The sequence below is a fragment of the Dendrobates tinctorius genome, unplaced genomic scaffold, assembly GCF_039654945.1.
Source record: "Dendrobates tinctorius isolate UK_male_01 unplaced genomic scaffold, ASM3965494v1 ptg000158l, whole genome shotgun sequence".
Classification (NCBI taxonomy): domain Eukaryota; kingdom Metazoa; phylum Chordata; class Amphibia; order Anura; family Dendrobatidae; genus Dendrobates; species Dendrobates tinctorius.
Genome location: NW_027361825.1, coordinates 12,046,102 through 12,067,739, shown reverse-complemented (window position 1 = coordinate 12,067,739; position 21,638 = coordinate 12,046,102). Strand labels below are relative to the sequence as shown.

General features: G+C 42.5%; 1 protein-coding gene across 7 annotated transcripts in view; it reads right to left on the bottom strand.

Moving 5' to 3' along the window:
- Positions 1-1,067: 1,067 nt before the first annotated feature.
- The window catches only part of LOC141051856 (uncharacterized), a 41,193-nt gene continuing 20,622 nt past the window's right edge, over positions 1,068-21,638 (bottom strand). For 2 of the 7 annotated variants that reach the window (XM_073548954.1, XM_073548952.1), the window contains exons 2-3: positions 18,065-18,208; positions 1,068-6,352 (exon numbers count right to left, since the gene is read on the bottom strand). In XM_073548954.1, the coding sequence (XP_073405055.1) occupies positions 3,602-6,337 (2,736 nt within the window). In that variant the 5' untranslated portion in view covers positions 6,338-6,352; positions 18,065-18,208 and the 3' untranslated portion in view covers positions 1,068-3,601. The remainder of the gene's footprint in view (positions 6,353-18,064; positions 18,209-21,638) is intronic. The other 5 variants (XM_073548955.1, XM_073548951.1, XM_073548957.1 and 2 more) reach the window with 3 other exon arrangements.

Below are 21,638 nucleotides of genomic sequence, written 5' to 3'. Positions count from 1 at the left end.
TTTGTATTACGGCAAGAAAAAAGCAGCTGAGTAAAGAAAAACGAGTGGCCATCATTACTTTAAGAAATGAAGGTCAGTCAGTCCGAAAAATTGGGAAAACTTTGAAAGTGTCCCCAAATGCATTGGCAAAAACCATCAAGCGCTACAAAGAAACTGGCTCACATGAGGACCGCCCCAGGAAAGGAAGACCAAGAGTCACCTCTGCTGCGGAGGATAAGTTCATCCTAGTCACCAGCCTCAGAAATCGCAGGTTAACAGCAGCTCAGAATAGAGACCAGGTCAATGCCACACAGAGTTCTAGCAGCAGACACATCTCTACAACAACTGTTAAGAGGAGACTTTGTGCAGCAGGCCTTCATGGTAAAATAGCTGCTAGGAAACCACTGCTAAGGACAGGCAACAAGCAGAAGAGACTTGTTTGGGCTAGAGAACACAAGGAATGGACATTAGACCAGTGGAAATCTGTGCTTTGGTCTGAGGAGTCCAAATTTGAGATCTTTGGTTCCAACCACCATGTCTTTGTGCGGCGCAGAAAAGGTGAACGGATGGACTCTACATGCCTGGTTCCCACCGTGAAGCATGGAGGAGGAGGTGTGATGGTGTGGGGGTGCTTTGCTTGTGCCACTGTTGGGGATTTATTCAAAATTGAAGGCATACTGAACCAGCATGGCTACCACAGCATCTTGCAGCGGCATGCTATTCCATCCGGTTTGTGTTTAGTTGGACCATCATTTATTTTTCAACAGGACAATGGCCTCAAACACACCTCCAGGCTGTGTAAGGGCTATTTGACCAAGAAGGAGAGTGATGGGGTGCTACGCCAGATGACCTGGCCTCCACAGTCACCAGACCTGAACCCAATCGAGATGGTTTGGGGTGAGCTGGACCGCAGAGTGAAGGCAAAAGGGCCAACAAGTGCTAAGCATCTCTGGGAACTCCTTCAAGACTGTTGGAAGACCATTTCTGGTGACTACCACTTGAAGCTCATCAAGAGAATGCCAAGAGTGTGCAAAGCAGTAATCAAAGCAAAAGGTGGCTACTTTGAAGAACCTAGAATATAAGACATGTTTTCAGTTGTTTCACACTTTAATTATATAATTCCACATGTGTTAATTCATTATTTTGATGCCTTCAGAATGAATCTACAATTTTCAGTCATGAAAATAAAGAAAACTCTTTGAATTAGAAGGTGTGTCCAAACTTTGGTCTGTACCGTATACATGTATACAGTGTATTACATATTTACAATTTATTACAGTTTTTTGTGGTCTAAAGTTGTATTCCAATAAATAGATATTATGTTCTATCTAAATATCTTGATTATTGGATCATAGAAATGATTAAATGTCTGATGTTCACATTGTACTACAATACATTTTTCACTTAAATATAAGCAATATATGTGGGAGTCGGAGTCGTGGAGTCGGAGTTGGTGTAAGGGAAATTGAGGAGTCGGAGTCGCAGTTTTGGCTTACCGACTCCACAGCCCTGCTTTAAAGTGAACCTGTCAGCAGGATTGTGCACAGTAATATACAAACAGCGTCAGGTCAGCACAGTTATACTGATTACAATGATACCTGGTGATGAAATCCGTCTTGTGGTTGTTGTTCAATCTTTATTTGTAGTTTTCAGTTAATGAGATTCCGAGGCGGCCTGTGGGTCTTGATGTGGTGCTTTGCTTACATATGCATCTGTATGGCTTATAAGAGGTCACTGATCCATCAGTCACCTGCCCCCTATTTTACATACTGTATAGCATATTGTGTGGTTTAAAAAAAAAAAAAAAAAAAGGTCAACATTGAAGCACGATACAATGACTAATATGTTTATACAGTATTCTGGGGGGGGGATAAATATGTTTTCATCAAAATGGCGCCTGTGCACTAGCATCTATTGTGTTCCAATAGATGCTCTTTTGCAAGCGCCACCGGTGCCATTTTGCTGGTTGGAAAAAAAAACTGTTTCCATCAAAATGGCACTGGCGGCACCTGTACAACAGCATCTATTGGATCGCGATAGATGCTACTGCGCAAGCAGTGCCACCATTTCGATGAAGATAGTATTGCAGGGGAAAAAAATTATAGAACTTATGATTAAATGCATATGTGCATATTAGGCATTGTATCATGCTACAGTGCAGGTGCCGATGCCGGTATCATTTTGATGAATGTTAAAAAAAAAAAAAAGTTAAATCACACAATGATATACAGTGTGTAAAATAGGGGGCAGGTCAGTGAGGGATCAGTGATCTGTCATAAGATGAACATGCAAGCAGAGCCCCACATAAAGCCTCGCCCACAGGCTGCCCCGAAGCATGAGAATCTCATTAACTGAAAACTACAAAGAATGATTAAATAGCAACCACAAGACGAATTTCATCACCAGGTAACACTTTAATCAATGTAACATCGCCGACCTGACACTGTCTGTAGTTTACTTAAAAGGAACCTGTCAGCAGTATTTTGCTAAGTCAGAATTGTTAATCTAGAAGAGTTTCTAGATTGTGTAGAGCTTTAATTCTCCCGCATATTTACTGGATTTTCAAGATGGTCGTAAGCTGTGCAAATCGGTAAGTGTAAATGTTTCATGTATTGCCCTCTCTGGATCGTCATGTCACCCAGAATCATTAACCAAATCGGAAGGTGACAAGTAGTGATGAGCGAAAGTGCTCGCTACTCGAGTTTGCATTGGTTGCTCGGGTATGAGTCTTGTATCACGGGTGCTTGAGCGACACTCTCAAGTCACTGTCCCGTATGTTTCGCGGCTGTTACACAGCCAAAAAACATGTGTGGATTGCCCATGTATGGCATGCAAGCCCCGCATATTTTTTGTCTAACAGCTGCAAAACATGCGGAGCGGGGACTCAAGCATACCACTTGAGCACCCGTAATACTCTGTGCATACCCAAGCACCCTAGGCTAAATTGAATAGCGAGCACTTTCGCTCATCATTAGTGACCAGTAAGGAGTTGTAATCAGAGGGAGATACAGGATGATGCTATATTTTATACTATTAAGTTGTCAACTATTTAATAAAAAAAAAATGTATGTTGTTGTACAACCTCTGACCCTTGCCTTGACTACTATTCTTCTGTCTAAAAAAAACCAATGTACATTCACATTAGGGAATTAAAAAAAAAAAAAAAAAAACCCTGAAAAACCCATTTAGGTCAAAATAAGAATGTTAGTCTTGCGAACCTCTTGCTGCTCTATTAATGCCTCTCCGCTGTTGCACCCATTTTGTTAAACATGAAAACATGGTGGCAGCAGTGACCTCATGACCACAGCATGTCAACAAAAACTGGGAGAATGGAAAAGAGCCAGAGCTGGTGCAGCGGGGAGGGGGTGAGGGGTAAGCAAGGCTGATTTTATCTTCACACACAACATATTTATAGATTAAAAATTGTGAATCTGAAGAAAAAAACAAACCTTTAAATGCTTCCTTTACATATTAGCTTCTGCAGCTTTAGATTGAAGGCAGGGTTAAACATGTTACCTCTACTAATTCGACACAGTTTTTCTAAAAATTATGTTGTTCCAAATGTCCATTCTTTGTTTCCATTCTTCTCTGCTGTTTCAAGCGTGAGATTATTAAACTGAAGTTACTGCAGCTCCTTTGAAGTTATTTCTCTTAGCTCAGTGTCAGCTTCATCTTTGACTTTGCAGTTTTTGATCATTTCTCTTGGATTATCCAGAAAGAACTTTCCCTCTAAAGAAAGAGGCAACCTGTAAAGTTTTACAACGCACTGTTTGATGTTTATCTTTTCTTGAAGACTTGATTGACTGTTTGGTCTTGATGAAGCATCTGGAGTCATCTCCACAGCATCACATGGTGGTAAAGATGCCATTTCCATTGGTTTCTTGCCTGCAGACAGAGATTTCTGCTTGGATGGTGTATATTTTCTCCTTATTGCAGAGAGTCTTTCTGATCCAATAAAATGTAATTTTCTTTTCTTTTGTCGCTGTAGTTTACCATCATGAACCAACTTGTCTTCAATTCCAAGATTCTGCCCACATTTCTCATACTCGTTACATTTAGGTTCTTGCAAAGGAGTGAATTCACCATTACTGTATTTAACTACACAGCCATAATGTTTTGAGATTTCGAGTTGGGAATCTCTCTCTGTCTGTAGATCTGGGTTAGACATCTTTAAACATGTCTTTACCTTGTCCAAAAGTAGCTTTTGTGAAGGTTTTACTACTTGACATTGGTTTTCTTTAGGAGTCTTTACATTGTGTTTATTTAGAGTATTCTGGACACTTTCCTGCTTACAATTGTCACAAAATAAGCATCTCTTTGGTCTGCACCGCCGGGGTGGAGATAGTTCTGAAGTTTCCACAAAAGAAATATTCTGCTTATCTAGTCCAAGACTGTGTGATTCTTTTCTCGATGCGGAAGGTGTTTTTATAGTTTCACTAGGAATAAATTGTGCTTTGCTTCTAGCCTGTTTCTTTGTCGTGACAGGGAAGCCATCTTTAATTAAGGGGAACTTGACTTTGCATGATTGACGACTGATATGCGATGTTAATTCATTCATTTCAAAATTTGTAGTAGGTGACACCAAGTTACATGAGCATTTTGATTGTTCTCCACAAACTTGAGCTGACCACCCTAACATGCAACAAAATTCATTGCCGTATATATTGTTTTGTATTTTTTCCATTGTCTTGTCATTCGTCGTGTTGTCTAAAAGAATTGCACTTTGAGGCACACAGCTGCTTCCATCCATACTGTTAAGAGATCTGTCAATACTTTCATTACTACAGTCACTCTCATTTATTACTGCATTGTCTTCTGAAGAATCTGGATTTATATCATGCTTGTTTAATGCTAAATGTGTTAAATTTTCCGACTCCTTGTCTTTCCAGTTTGACAGATAATCTTGGTCAAAGGGCAAACTTTGTCCACGTTGTTCAGTGTTAGCTTTTGGTCCTTTATTTTGGCAATGGATAGAGGAGCTAAATTTCTCACACATACTGCTTTCTCTGAAATCTATCGGTTTTGAATGTACATACGGACTTCCTCCCCCGTTACTCACATACATGCTTTGTTCAGACTCATCATTAAGATCGGTTAGGGGCTTTTGACCCGGTGTTAAATCTGATACTTTACTTGTTCCATGAGATAGTAGTGCTTTTTCTTGCCTGTTCAGTGTGTTTGCTCTACTTTCACCACATGTTTGTAAAGCCAAAACCGAATTTAACATAGATTCCTGTTTTCCTGTTGAATTACTATTTTCTCCTTCAGATAACGCAAGCGCTTGTGATTTTCTTCTTCCTACTCCAGATGTTTTTCTTAAAAAGGAAGTTTGTGTCTTCTCATCATGTTGGACATGCTCGAGAGATTTACCATTTGAGTTTTTTTTTCTTTTTATAAGAGGTAGTTTAAGCTGACGTTGTGTTTTCAGCTGTCGGGGCGATGTTTCTTTTTTGACAGTTCTCTTGCTGCTATCCAGATCTTTAATTATGACGTAATCACTGTAAGATTCTATATGCACAGCAAGTTGTTTTACTGAAGCAGAAGACTGTGGTACATAACCAAGACTTGGTGTTGTAGTACTTTCTGCTAATGCACATGGGCATTGGACTTGTTTTCCATAAATACTAGCCGTCCAGCTGAGAACACAACAAAACTTTTTGTCGCGTGATTTATTTTCTATATTTTCTTCCGCGGCAGGCTTTGATTTGTTGTCAGATGGTACAACAATTTTACTGACTGAAGAATCAGACCTTTTTTGTTCGTCAGAATTTTGGGTATGCGTTTCTATTCTTGTTGATTTGGCATATGCAGTAGATCTTGTCTCGATCCTTGAAAATTTGGACGCTGGAGAAGAAACTGTTGGAGTGACAGGTAGTTTAGGTTCATTAGATAGGCCACCTTCTTCTGTCACAAATTTATTCAGATTTTTGCCTTTATGATTATCCACAGTTGAGCTCACATTTTTACAGAGCCAAGCCTCCACTTCCCTAACATTGCAATCAGATTTATTTGAGGATTTAGGTGCAGAATGAGAATCCAAAGGTATGTGTTGCACATCTGATTCACTTAGCAATTTCAAGTCATTTGGACCTGCAGGGTCCAAGTGACTCTCTTTGAACCTTGATGCGATTGAGGCGTTATGATGGAAGCTAGTTTTAGACAAGGAGCATACGTTCGATATCTTGATAGTTGGGAATTCACATTTCTGTGCTGAAGGATAATGTGGAACTTCACAATGATCGCATTTATTTTCATCAGGCTGCCCGCCTTTCTTCAATTCATTCACTTCCATGGGCGTGTTCACTGCTGGTTCAGCAACATAACTGCCTGCAACCTTCGTGCTTGAATAATCAGACATTGGTGATATTGGCTTCTGTAAAACACAAGTAGCATTTGTTTTCATAACTAAAAAAAAAGATAATACATTGTCTTTCTTTCAGCCTTCATTGGGGAACACAGGAAACCATGGCTGTGCAGTGCTGCCACCAGGAGGCTGACAAGAAGAAATACTCTTAAAGAAAAAAGTTGGCTACTCTTCAAAAGCAGGGAGGTGGAAATGGTGTCCATTTTTGTGGAGTCGAAGTTGGAAAAAATGAACCAACTGACTGCTAAAATATGTAATAAATTGTGAACAATGCAGTATATGCTGTAAATTTTTTCATAAGAATTTAGGAAAGTTATGAAATGTCGAATAAATGTCTGTTCTATTTCTGATCTAAGGATCTAGGCTTTTAGTTGAGATGAATCTGTGCTGCACTTTATGTACGTGCTCAGTAGTGACCAATGCTGTGGAGTCAGAGTCGCGAATCGCAGTCAATGAAATTGAGGAGTTGGAGGTTTGGCTTACCAACTCCACAGCCCTGTTCAGCAGGCTACAACCTCCTACTGGCACCAAGCTACTCAGTTAGTCAAGAAGAAGTAGGAGAAGCAACATAAAGAAAATAAAAAAAAAGGGGAGAAGCCAGAGCTGCTTGTGGTCAGAACGCAATACATAAAGTGCATATGCACATATTGATTTCTAACTGTATTATAAAATGAGCCATTTAGCAAAAAATTCATCAATTATTTGAGCCACCCCACCACGGCATTCTCATATGGGGCAGTCATACTCTACGTTTTTTATATTCGCTGTGCCATTACGGCCTCCTAAATGTATTAACAGCAAGACCATATTAAATGCAAACTGTACCTGAAGCGTTTCTGAATCACTCCCAGGGAGCCAGAAATGTCAAGCGCAGATAAAGGTTGACCAGGTCCGGACATAGACATTTCAGGTTTAACCTCCACACTGACTGACCAGCACCCCAGACACAGGTGTACAACCAGAGCCTGGTGTAGGGCAGGGCTGCTGTGTGTGTGCACAGCAGCCTAGATCATTCACAATGAACACAGAAAGAAAGGCGAACATAACCCAGCGCGCACGGCAACAGTGGTGGTCAACCACAAACCAATATCAAATAAAAAAAGGGGAGAAGCCAGCACTGCTTAACGCTTCAGGTAGTTTGCATTTAATGTGGTCTTGCTTTTAATACATTTAGGAGGCCATAATGGCACAGCGAATATAAAACACGTAGAGTAGGACTACCCCATATGAGAAGGCGTGGCGGCTCAAATAAGTGATCAATTTTTTGCTAAATGTTTCATTTTGAAATACAGTTAGAAATCAATATGTGCATATGCACTTTATGTATTGCGTTCTGACCACAAGCAGCGCTGGCTTCTCTCCTTTTTTATTTGATAAAGAAAAGAAATCCCAACAGAGAATAACCACAAACAAATGCCCAACAAGGAAAAAAGGGTGGGATTTATGTCTTCCAATGAAGGCTGCAAGAAAGAGATTTTACAGCAAGTATCTAAAATAAATACTCTTTTCTCAGCACCTCTTTGGAGGACACAGGAGAACATGGGTTGTCCCAAAGCCGAATCATTGGGTGCAAAAAAAACAAAACAAAGGACTTTGGTACAAAATGGTAAAAGGATGGTAAAAAATTCTCTCAGGCCATCACCCGAGAAACTGCCACATACAAAAGGGTGTGAATTCTGTAAAAATTGGGGAAGGTGTGGAATGAAAACCAGGTAGCAGCTTTGCAGTACAGAAGACTGACGGCCAACAGCCCAGGAAGCCCCATGATGGGAGAAAAAGGGCGAGTGCAGTCTAGGAGACGTAACGAGAGGAGGAATTAGCTTGCACAAAGCCACTTGGACTGCTGACACAACCTGCCTTCAGAGTAGCCGGTGGGTCTAATTCAATCTGGTGTAGTGTGACTAATGGCCGCATAATTAATGGGAGGTATGTGTCACCGGGATGGTTGCTCCCTGTGACGTAACCCGGAGTATTTTTTCTTTAGGAAACGTAGGCCCTAAGTGGTTGTTGTTCACACTTGGGTCCGGGTTACAGGTAGCTCAGAGATGGGAAGGTCATGCTCCCCATATACCTCACCCCGAGGTGATGGTACTCACTGTACCCCTTTTTCCCTGCAGAAGGCTGTGTGGTTGTGTGTTTGAGGACTTGTGGTGATGTCATGATCACGTGACTAGCCAGTGGTGGGTACCTGGGTGTGGTTACAGCTATGTAATGGAGGTGTGTTTGGCACATAACAGTGAGTGTTTGGGAGTCTGTCAGTGTGGACAGATTTCCATGTGTCCAGGATGGACACTACAGAATGGTCTGTGTGCAGAGAAGGAGAAGTCTTCCTGTATGTGTGGCTGCAGACCAAACCTGCTTGCTAGACATTGCACAGTCTGGGGAAGCAGTGCTGGCTGGCCTAAACCAGAGGAAGGAGGTCTGTGGGATACCTCCAGAGTGGACGGTCTGACAACCGTGATACTGACCGAGGTCAGTGAGAAGTGTTTGCAGGATACCTCTGAGGATAAGAGGCATCCGGAAACTTGTGTGGCCGACACCAACAGGTCAGGGAGAGACTATTTATGCTATAGAGCCGAATGTGTAACGGACTGTGTACTGGCTGCTGCATACTACTAGGTTCCTGAGGAGCGGTTTATGTTGTACTTTAATAAACCAGATGGACTTTTTTAACCGAGTGTCCCAGCGCATGCCTTAACGACCAGCAAAGCGAGTAATCCCCGTCCACAGATAGTGTGGGATGTTACACTGGGTAGTAGTCAGAGTAACAAAAGCAGAAGAGGACATGTGGGATGTTACACTGGGTAGTAGTCAGAGTAACAAAAGCAGAAGAGGACATAGGCACACACTCTATGACAGGTATCTCTGGGATACCTTGGTCAGTTCATCAACTGATTGGGGCGGAGTAACAGCCAATTGAGGAGGCTCCTAAGTAGGCAGAGGTGACAGGCGAGTGCAAGTAGCACTGGTTGCAAATGATTGCCCCGAAGGGAATTTCTGATTAAATGAAGCGCATGCAAAATCGGTGACCAAGAGGGCTATGCGCGCTTACCGTCCTCTCTGGGTACAGGCATAGTAGAGAGAGAAAGAACTGGACAGAAAAAAAAAAAGGATCTGGTGTAAGAAGGTGGTGTCGCAGGAGTCAATTTAAAAAGAGCAAACAGCTGACCAGGTCCTGATTATTGGCTTAACCCCCAGCGGTATTTTCATTTTTGCGTTTTCGTTTTTCATTCCCCTTCTTCCCAGAGCCATAACTTTTTTATTTTTCTATCAATATGGCTGTGTGAGGGCTTGTTTTTTGCGGGACAAGTTGTACTTTTGAACAACACCATTGGTTTTACCATGTCATGTACTAGAAAACGGGGAAAAAAAATTCCAAATGCGATGAAATTGCAAAAAAAGTGCAATCCCACACTAAATGCTAAAACTGACCGGCCATTATGATTCTCCAGGTCATTACAAGTTCGTAGACACTAAACATGTCTAGGTTATTTTTTTATCTAAGTGGTGGAAAAAAATTGCAAACTTTGTAAAAAAAAAAAAAAATATATATATTTGAAAAACTTGTGCCATTTTCCGATAACCGTAGCGTCTCCATTTTTCATGATCTCAAGTTGGGTGAGGGCTTATTTTTGCGTGACGAGCTGACATTTTTGGTTAACGTGGTTTGCACGTTAACTCCCAGGCCAATTTTTACAATTCTGACCACTGTCCCTTTATGAGGTAATAACTCTGGAACGCTTCCATGGATCCCGGTGATTCTGACATTGTTTTCTCGTGACATATTGTACTTCAGGCTAGTGGTAAAATTTCATTCAAATAACTTGCGTTTATTTGTGAAAAAAATGGAAATTTGGTGAAAATTTCACAATTTTCCAACTTTGAATTTTTATGCTCTTAAATCACAGAGATAAGGCACACAAAAAACTTAAGTAACATTTCCCACATGTTTACTTTACATCAGCACAATTTGGGAACCAAAATTTTTTTTGTTAGGAAGTTATAAGGGTTAAAAGCTGACCAGCGATTTCTCATTTTTACAACACCATTTTATTTTTACGGACCACATCACATTTGAAGTCACTTTGAGGGGTCTATATGGAAAATGACACCATTCTAAAAACTGCACCCCTCAAGGTGCTCAAAACCACATTCAAGAAGTGTATTAACCCTTCAGGTGCTTCACAGGAATTTTTTGAATGTTTAAAAAAAAAAAAAATGAACATTTAACTTTTTTTTCACAAAAAAAATTACTTCAGGTTCAATTTTTTTTATTTTACCAAGGGTATCAGGAGAAATTGGACTGGAAAAGTTATTGTGCAATTTGTCCTGAGTACGCCGATACCTGATATGTGGGGGGGAACCACTGTTTGGGCGCATGGCAGAGCTCGGAAGGGAAGGAGCGCCGTTTGACTTTTTCACTGTAAAATTGGCTGGAATTTAGATTCGAGGCCATTCCACGTTTGGATAGCCCCTGATGTGCCTAAACAGTGGAAACCCCCCACAAGTGACCCCATTTTGGAAACTAGACCCCCCCCAAGGAACTTATCTAGATATGTGGTGAGCACTTTGAACCCCAAAAGGCTTCACAGAAGTTTATAACGTACAGCCGTACAATTAAAAAAATATTTTTTCCACAAAAATGATCTTTTCACCCCCAATTTTTATTTTTCCAAGAGTAACAGGACCCCAAAAATTATTGTGCAATTTGTCCTGAGTACGCTGATACCCCATATATGGGGGTAAACCACTATTTGGGCACATGGCAGAGCTTGGAAGGGAAGCAGCGCCATTTAACTTTTTTGGCTGGAATTGAGATCGGACGCCATGTCGCGTTTGGAAAGCCCCTGATGTGCCCAAACAGTGGAAACCCCCCAATTCTAACTCCAACCCTAACCCTAATGGGAAAATGGAAATAATTTTTTTTAATTTTATTATTTTTCCCTAACTAAGGGGGTGATAACGGGGGGGGTTTGATTTACTATATATGGCGGGTTTTTATTTTTGGCAGCTGTCATACGCTAAAAGACGCTTTTTATTGTAAAAATAGATTATGCATCACATCTTGAGAGCTATAATTTTTCCATATTTTGACCCATCGAGTCATGTGAGGTCTTATTTTTTGCGGGACGAGTTGACGTTTTTATTGGTACCATTTTCGGGCACGTGACATTTTTTGATCACTTTTTATTCCGATGTTTGGGACGCAGAATGAACAAAAACCAGCGTTTCATGAATTTCTTTTGGGGGGTGCGTTTACACCTTTCCGCGTGCGATAAAATTGATAAAGCGGTTTTATTCTTCGGGTCAGTACGGTTACAGCGATACCTCATTTATGTCTTTTTTTATGTTTTGGCAGTTTTATGCAATGAAAACAATTTTATATAAAAAATGATTATTTTTGTACCGCTTTATTCTGTGAGCTATGACTTTATTTTTTCGCTGATGACCCTGTGTGGCGGCTTGCGGGACAAGATGATGTTTTCTGCGGTACCATGGATATTTATATGCGTCTTTTTGATCGCGCGTTATTGCACTTTGTTCGGCGGTATGATAAATCATTTTTTGCTTCGCTTTTTTATTTTTTAAAGGAGTTTGCTAAAGGGGTTAACTAATGGGACAGTTTTATAGGGTGGGTCATTACAGACGCGGCGATACCAAATATGTGTGTTCTTTTGTTTGTTTTTTTTTCAAAAAATGAATTTATTAGGGAATATTTTTTTTTAATTTATTTAGCAATTTTTTAAAATTATTTTTACACTTTTTTTAACTTTATTATAATGTCCCAGGGGGGACATCACTGTCCTGTGACAGATCGCTGATCTGTCACAGGCTCTGTGGGCAGTGAGGAAGCCAGCTCCCTGCAGGCCACCGAAGGTCCCAGTCGCCATAATGGATCCGGGGACCTGCAGGGAAGGCGACTCCCGCAGCACATCACGCTGCTGCGGGGGGGTTGCAGGGAAGCACGGAGGGAGCCCCCTCCCTGCCGATGCTTCATTTAACCCCCGGTACACCGCGATCATGTTTGACCGCGGTGTGCCAGGGGTTAACGCGTCGGCGGCGGTCCGTGACCGCCCCTGACTCATTGTGCCGGGTGTCAGCTGTGATAATCAGCTGACACCCGGCTGCGATCAGCTGCGCTCCCCCCGTGAGCGCAGCTGATCGCATTAGACGTAATATTCCGTCCTTGGGACTTAGGTCCCAGGTCACATGGACGGAATATTACGTCCATTGTAGGAAAGGAGTTAATGATACCATTTTAGCGCAGATGCGATCTTTTGATCGCCCGTTATTACATTTTAATGTAATGTCGCGGTGACCATAAACATAATTCTGTTGTTTTTACTTTTTTTCTCGCTACGCTGTTTAGCGATCTGGTTAGTTTTTTTTTATTGATAGATCAGGTGATTCTGAATGCGGCGATACCAAATATGTGTATGTTTGATTTTTTTTTTTTTTATGGTTTTATTTTGAATTGGGTGAAAGGGGGGGGGTGATTGGAAATTTTTTTTTTTTTTACTTTTGGCATGCTTCAATCGTCTCCATGGGAGACTACAAGCTGCCCTAATCCAATTGGCTCAGCTACATATAGGAGTTCACATCTCCTATATGAAGCTGAATTACTCACTTGCTATGAGTGCCGACCACTGGGCTGCGCTCACAGCAAGCCGGCAGTGACAACCATAGAGGTCTCCAGGAGAATTTCCGGTTGTCATGCCAACCCACCGATGACCCGCGATCACGTGAAGGAGGTCAGCGTTGGGAGGATTTCCGGCACGATTGCTGGAAGCGCATGTTAAATGCCGCTGTCAGATTGACAGCGGCATTTAATGGGTTAATAGCTGCGTGTGAATTACGATTCCACCCACAGCTGTTCCAAGCACTTGTCAGCTGTTCAAAACAGCTGATGTGCCGGGAAAGATGTGAGCTCACCGCCGGAGCTCACATCAAAGGGAGGGAGTCCGACATCAGCGTAAATGTACACCCCATGTCAGAAAAGAGTTAAGAAGCGCAGATGGTGGGAACAGGACTTCAAATATTAGAGCGTAGGAAGGATGCAATCCCACTAGAGAGCATGCTGTAGACTGCCATCAACGACAAAGTATGAATGGAAGAAGGCAGCGACAAAAGGAAGAGGTGGGCACAAGCTGGAACGTTAGAAAAGAGCCCGGGGCAAGCTTGGCCTCTTGGAGTCAGTTAGGCTGCAATAGAGGCCAGGGCCTAAATTGGAACATAGAAGGGGCACAAGAAAATTGGTGGGTCGCACTAAGGGGACAGGAAGTGAAGCAGAGGAACGGGGGAGCCATGGAGGACTCTAGGGTAGGACAAGTAGAGAGAAATCCGACTATAAGAGTATATGAGTGCGTAAACACCACAGTATGCGAATGCCAAGTACAAACAGGATGTTGGCCAGCAGACTGCATTGGGGTGTAGGAAAGGAGGAAGATTGTTTTTACTCGTTGTGAGGACACAGCATTGTATCTTAATTAACCAGACGTTTATTTTCAGCAAGCCAAGAAGAACAGACTTATCTATATGTTGACTTTTGAATTCATGCGTTTTTCTTTGGTCAAGAGTCTGAAATGTTGACTCTTCTTTCTTGCATTGTCACTGAACAATGATGCTTGCCAATATGCCAATTACACATTGTCCAGGCCAGCTAGCTTATTGACTTTTAAACTAGAGGAGGGAAAAACTATGCAAATAGATTAAATAATCAAAAATGCAACTTGATCTTGTCATCATTGTTCGCCTTATCTGTGAATGCTGGATTGAAGGATATTTGTTAACTATAAAAAAGGTTATATGCCTCTGTTTGGTGAGCCAGAGATTCAGCCAAGACATCCAGGGACTCTCTACAGGACAGCAGCCAATACGTCATGGATTCATCACAAGGGCCACAAATTTGTCATTTTAAAAGATGCCAGCTTAGGGGACCACAGCTCCGACTGGAAGAATACAGATCTGCTCCATTGACCTTCGCAAATCAATGGATATGTTTGGAGAAAGCCAGGATTGGGACCTACCGGTCGCTTGGCTCCATAGAGATGTTAGAAGCCAGGTTGTGACCATCAAATCAACTGGTCTTGTACCTGAATAGGCTGTCATCTTCTTAAGCTTGTCATTATCTCCTCTCTGTACGTGCCACAGTTGGGGTAGTCGGCCCTGGAAGCTTTGAAGTCACAGCTGCTCTTGTCCGGCGAGTCAGCGGAAGGGTGAGACTGCATTGTGCACCATCTTGAGTATTCTGCTGGACCTGTTCTACGTGTTATTTGCCTGTTTTGTGGTTCAATAACGTACTGCCACACTGTTTTACCTTCATCCTGTGTTGTCTGAGTAGTGTTAAGTCCATGGTAAAAGGAAAGTGGGCTTTCGATGGAATGATATATAAACCTACAAAATTGTCACCGTGGCCAACCGGGACCCAACCCCCAGGCCTGAACCATGAAAACAAAAAACAACTGAGGGATCTTTTTATAAAAAATCCTCCCAAAAAGGATCAATAATTATACTTGAATTAAGCAATAATATAATAATCCAAATACGAAATATAGGTTTTTTGTTTTTAGAAAAATTAATGAAATTTGTTGCACAAATATTATACAAACAAGACAGGGTATTCGTATAAAGATATACACTCACTGGCCACTTTATTAGGTACACCATGCTAGTAACGGGTTGGACCCCCTTTTGCCTTCAGAACTGCCTCAATTCTTCGTGGCAGAGATTCAACAAGGTGCTGGAAGCATTCCTCAGAGATTTTGGACCATATTGACATGATGGCATCACACAGTTGGCGCAGATTTGTCGGCTGCACATCCCTGATGCGAATCTCCCGTTCCACCACATCCCAAAGATGCTCTATTGGATTGAGATCTGGTGACTGAGGAGGCCATTTGAGTACAGTGAACTCATTGTCATGTTCAAGAAACCAATCTGAGATGATTCGAGCTTTATGACATGGCGCATTATCCTGCTGAAAGTAGCCATCAGATGCCTGTTCTTAGCTGAGAGGAGTGGTACCCAGTGTGGTCTTCTGCTGCTGTAGCCCATCTGCCTCAAAGTTCGACGCACTGTGCGTTCAGAGATGCTCTTCTGCCTACCTTGGTTGTAACGGGTGGCAATTTGAGTCACTGTTGCCTTTCTATCAGCTCGAACCAGTATGCCCATTCTCCTCTGACCTCTGGCATCAACAAGGCATTTCCGGCCACAGAACTGCCGCTCACTGGATTTTTTTTCTTTTTCGGACCATTCTCTGTAAACCCTAGAGATGGTTGTGCGTGAAAATCCCAGTAGATCAGCAGTTTCTGAAATACTCAGACCAGCCCTTCTGGCACCAACAATCATGCCACGTTCAAAGGCACTCAAATCACCTTTCTTCCCCATACTGATGCTCGGTTTGAACTGCAGGAGATTGTCTTGACCATGTCTACATGCCTAAATGCACTGAGTTGCCGCCATGTGATTGGCTGATTAGAAATTAAGTCTTAACACACAGTTGGACAGGTGTACCTAATAAAGTGGCCAGTGAGTGTAAGTGACAGCTAAAGGAATAAATGCACTACAAGATGGATAATGCAGTACATAGAGAAACACACGTCCCACAGCAAGACTGCATGTCTAGTAAATGGCAAGTTTACAAAAGTATAGGGTTAACAGACCTAAAAGCCGACTATATATAATACACGGCCAGCGAATTAGTAAATCAATAGAATAAGTAAATGGTGGTCTGTATATTACCTTGAGACATGTTAGATGCCGCATGCAGGGATGCTAGAGAGACGCGCAGGAGACTCGACGTGCGTTTCACTGCACTCGGTTCGTCAGGGGGTGTGGCTAGTTAAAAAAAGGTAGGGGATATTTATACAGATAATATAGGATCCATCTGCGAATCGGTCCGTAGCCTGGCGTGATACACTGCTGTTGTGAACTCATTTTCTGGTTTACCTCTGGCTTCTAGTGAGGGTGGTGGAGCTGGCTGTGTTGACAGAGGAGTCGTGAGTTCTCCATCCGGGCTCCCTCTGGTGGTGACAGTAGGTAATGGAGCTGATCTAAATGGCAGAGACATGCCACCTGAGGAGGAGGACTGTGATTGGACATCAGGAGTCTCCGACTGGATTTAAGACAGCCGACTCCCTAATTCTGTGCTGGTGATTTTCCTGCCTTCTCAAGCTAAGTGTGCTCTGCTATTTTTCACTTGAGATTTGGTCTGGTTTACTCAGTTTTTGTGGTCAGCCAGCCCCCGCTGGGGCTGTGCTGAATTTCCATTCTTATGTCTCTGTTTATGCCAGTTTGTTTTTTGTCCCTGATCAGATTGGTCTCTTTTTGCTCTGTCTTCAGAATATACCAGAGTGCTGAAATAGGGAATTGAAGTCTAGTGACTTCAGGGTTTTTGTTATCAGAAAGTGTTGGACATTTTTTGGCAGAGTTTTTGTGCGTGATTGCAGACAGCATCTTTCCTTTCCTGTCCTTTCTAGTTAGTGTGGGCCCCATCGTTTGCTCAGCCTATTTTTCTATCTGTGTTTGTGTTTTCATCTTGTCTCACCGACAATATATGTTTAGGGGCTGTCTATTGCTTTGGGGTCTACTCTGGGGCAGTTCAGATTTCCCCTTTTCTTGCTTTAGGCTTATTTAGTTCTCCGGCTGTGACGAGGCGTCTAGGATCATCGTAGTTACGCTCCACGGCTACTGCTAGTTGTGTGGATAGGATCAGGGGTCTGCAATCCGCTTAGTTACCAACCTCTCTGGTTTTCTGTGGCTTAGCTTGTTTTTGTTTTTCCTCCTCGGTGACTCATTCATAACACACTGCCCTGTGACAGAGCAAGCCTGTGCGCGCGAAGGACGATGGGAAGGAGGACGTGCGTCTTCACATACCATCTCCATGGCAGCGCCTCCGGTCTACAACGCCACAGCAGCGATACACGCACAATCTATTGATGCTTTTTGGGAGGATTTTTTTTATAAAAAGATCCCTCAGTTCTTTTTTTCGGTGGGATGATGACTGGTCCATGCGGTTTCGGCTAGCGGACCGGAGCGCCGGCTGCCCCCCATGTCGACACACTAGTCTGTCCTGAAAAGGCTTAGTCCTTGTCTCCGGATCAGTCTTCGCTTCATATAACACGACAGGCTTTGGGAGGTGGGCTAGGAGATAAAAGGCAAGGACCACCCACCCAAGAACCAGATTAAAGTCTGCATCAGGAACAAGTCCTGCTATACCAATGAGAAACTGTTAGGTCTGACCCCTGGCAGATCGTGCTCTCCGTCTTATGTTGAGGTTACAGAGTGGCCATTTCACTCTGTTGCCCTATCTAAAAGAGAAAAATATGAGTAAAATGCAGAAAATACCATAAGTAGAGACAATTCTGGACCTGAGACTTGTGTCTGCCTCCAAAGTGACATTATTAAGCTAGATACCTTAGTGCCAGTAAGAGAGTACATAAGGAGCCAAATTTTCTTTAAGTGTATTTAGTAGTGTCAGCCTCCTGGTAGCAGCAGCATGTACCCATGGTCCCACGTGTCCTCCAATGAAGCACATGAGAAAAACAATATTTCATGGAAAGCAAAATCTGTTTTGTTTTAAAAAAAAAAAAAAAAAAAAAAAATGCAACGATCATTGTACCATGGCCAAATTGACCCACATATTACTAAAGGGTTGTCCACATTTTTCGTTTTTAATAGCCCAGAATAGTGTAAAAAAATAAAAATATAACTAATACTCACATACTGCTCACCTGTCGTTCCTCATCTAGCACTGTCTGGGTTTTGTGTCACGCACTGTGCACCATCTCACGGTCTCACCATATACCCTGTTTCCAGTTGTACGGACATGTGACCCCTGCAGACAGTGATAAAGTCACATCCCTGCTGGAAGAGGAAGCACAGAGATTAGTGTGGTACCCAGGCAGTGCTAGGAGAGAAGCAGCGGTGTATCAGGTGAGTATGAATACATTTTTTATATTTTACTGCAAGTTGGATCAGTTTTTTTGTTTATTTTTTATTTTTTTACATAGGGGTAGACAACCCTGTTACGAAAGGGATGTTGTCTCACCACATGCCTAATACATACAAATAAGCAGCTCTTACTCTGGTGGACCAGGTACCTTTATGTAAAACATAAATTATCTATGGACGGCTAATAGGGAAATTAAATAAAAAAAATTAAAACAAAATGAAACATATATGCAAGACATCATCTCCTTCACATTGTATATCGTTCGGAAATGGTTAACATCCTTTTCTGTAATACCTGGAAAAAGACATTATATATATATATATATATATATATACATACATACATACACACATATATACACACACACACACGCTGCTAGTCTCACTCCATTGTGCATGGAGGTAATCACAGGAACACTGTCTCTAAGATCTTCACTGGTTTATTATATATGCAGCATAAACCATGGTGAAGTAAAAATAAACACAGCCCTTTGGGCAAAAACAAAAAAAACCACAGTCCTTGTGGTAACAGAGATCCACCCGCTCAGGATTAGCAAAAACACACGGTTCTCGTTAGCAGTAGCACAAACAGGAACACTTCTCTGGAGTTCCCCTCTCCAGACAAAACAGAACACTGAATACCTCAGGAACCAACTATTTCAACCACACACCACATCCTGGGGTGGAGATAAAGTGGACAACCTCCCACCCACTCTATGGTTGTCCACAAAAACCCAGCCCTTATCCCTTTTACCCCAAGGGTAGTTTGCATGTTAATGACTGGGCCAATTTTTACAATTCTGACCCCTGTCCATATATGAGGTAAAAACTCTGGAATGCTTCCATGGATCCCGGTGATTCTGAGAATGTCTTCTCATGACATATTGTACTTCATGACAGTGCTAAAATTTCTTTGATATGATTTGTGTTTGTGAAAAAAAAATGAAAAACCGGATTACTTACCGGTAATACTCTTTTGTAGAGCCACGACAGCACCCACTGAGAGAGGGGATCCGCCCCTAGGAACAGGAAACCTACAGAGAGATAAAAGGGGCAGTCCCCCTCGCTCCCTCAGTTGGATTACAGAGAACAAGAGGAACCGCCATACATGCTTTAGTCAATTTGCTCAGTAAGCGATTCTAGTATATATATATATATATATATATATATATATATATATATATATATATATATAGTGGTGTAATGACCACTGTGTCCACGAGGGGGCGCTGTGTGGATGTCCCAAGAGTGTGAGTGGTTGAAGAGCCATTATGTATCTCAAGGTGGGTGACCTTGAGATAGAGACATATGTATGTTTATGAATGCTATTGTAAAGTATATATGTCTGTGTGAAGGACCTGTGGTGAGGTCATAGTCATGTGACCCGGTGGGCGTGGCTATGGACCATATAATGTGGCCAGGTTAGGTCACAGAGAGTGAATGCTGGGACCTGATTGGTCCAGTTTGGAAGGTCCCGTGAGGAGAAGGATCTCCTCACTAACAGCAGCCTGTGGAGCGGCTGTGGGTGTAATGGCGGCCAGTATCTGAGAGTCCCTGAGGAGTGAGTGGACTTCTGCGGCCTGGAGAAACAGCCATATGGGAACCCTGACGTGGGTGAGATAACCCTGGGGCTAAATAGCCTGTATAATGGACGCTCTCCTGTAATGCTGTGTATATTGCTGCTGGAGGTTTATGAAGGATGAATAAACCTCATAGACTATGATTTGTTGGAAAATCCTGTGCCGGATGTGTTTTTCGATCGCTGCAAGCGAGAACCCCTTACTTACATGACAGCGCTACCTCATAATATATATATATATATATATATATATATATATATATATATATATATATATATATATATATATATATATATATATATATATATATATATATATATATACACATACACACACACACACATACATACACACTTATATCTTCTGCTACATTTCACATATTTATATACTGCTTCTATCCTTCACCCATCAGAGTGAGCCACGTGTGGATATATCAAGGGAGGGAAGTGAGCGGGTGCTGTCGTGGCTCTACAAGAGAGTATTACCGGTAAGTAATCCAGTTTTTTCTCTTCACCACGACAGCACCCACTCAGAGATTTTCAGAGATAATCACCTGGGAGGGCCCACCGTGTTAAGGACAGATCTACCAAAGGCCAAAGCATCGAAGAAGACAAATCTAGCCTGTAGTGACTATAAAAGGCAGAAGGAGAAGAAGACCAGGTTGCGACCTTACATATTAGCTCAATTGGGAAATCCGTCCTTTCGGCCCAGGAAGATATGGCTCGTGTAGAATGTGCCCTCACGCCCTGTGGTGGGCCTTCTCCTTTTTGCCGAATATGCCAATGCGTTTCTGATCCACACTTCTTGTTACCCTGGAAAGAGACAAAAAGAGACAAAAAAGAGCCCTACTCTGCCTCCAGGGCCTAGAGTTATCTATATAGACTAAGATGGCCCCCCTTTACGTCTAGGCCATGCTATCTTTCCTTCTCTGGTGTTGCCGGGCTAACATAAAAAAGAGGGAAGGTAGATTTTTTGGATCTATGGAATTTAGCAGCCTTTCTAGGGAGGTAGGACGGGTCCGTCTTTGACACTATTCTGCCCAGAAATATTGTCAGGAAGGAGGATCTATTGACAGGGCCTGGAGATCATGCATCCTCCTTGCCGATGCTAGAGCTACCAATAAGGCGGCTTTCAATGAAAAGCACTTTATTGAGGTCAAGTGTATGGGCCCGAATGGTCCCTGTGTGAAAGCATCTAGGACTAAGCTAAGGTCCCAAGGCGGTTTTTTGAAGAATGTGAACCGGGTTTGCTTGCTGGCAAGCAGAGAAAGATCGAGCCACCCCTTCGTTGCCCGCACGTTACAATTATACTTGGCCTCCAGAGCCAAAACTTGGAATTTTAGGGCGTTACTTGCAAGTCCGAACTCACGCCCTTCCTGCCGGAACTCTAATATGGCAAGGATAAAGACCCTCCCCGGAAAGGTCTGCTGAATGGAAAGTTAAAGTTTTTCCTGCAAGAGAGTGTCAATTAAGTCATCTGAGAATCCCCTTCGCTTCAGTAACTGCCTCTCAAATTACATGCCGTGAGGCGTAGACCTTTGACCTGAGGGTGGTAACAGGGTCTTTGTGAGCGCAGGTCCCAATCCAAAGGGAGAACCCATGACATGGCTCTCAGCCATGAAACCCACGGCTTTTTTGGCCCAACAGGCTATTAAGAGGACTCTCGCTCCTTATTACCTCATCATCCTGGTAACTGCTGGCGACCATAACATGGGAGGGTCTGGTGAACCGTCCAAGGGTTTAGAAGGGCGTCGAGTACATCCG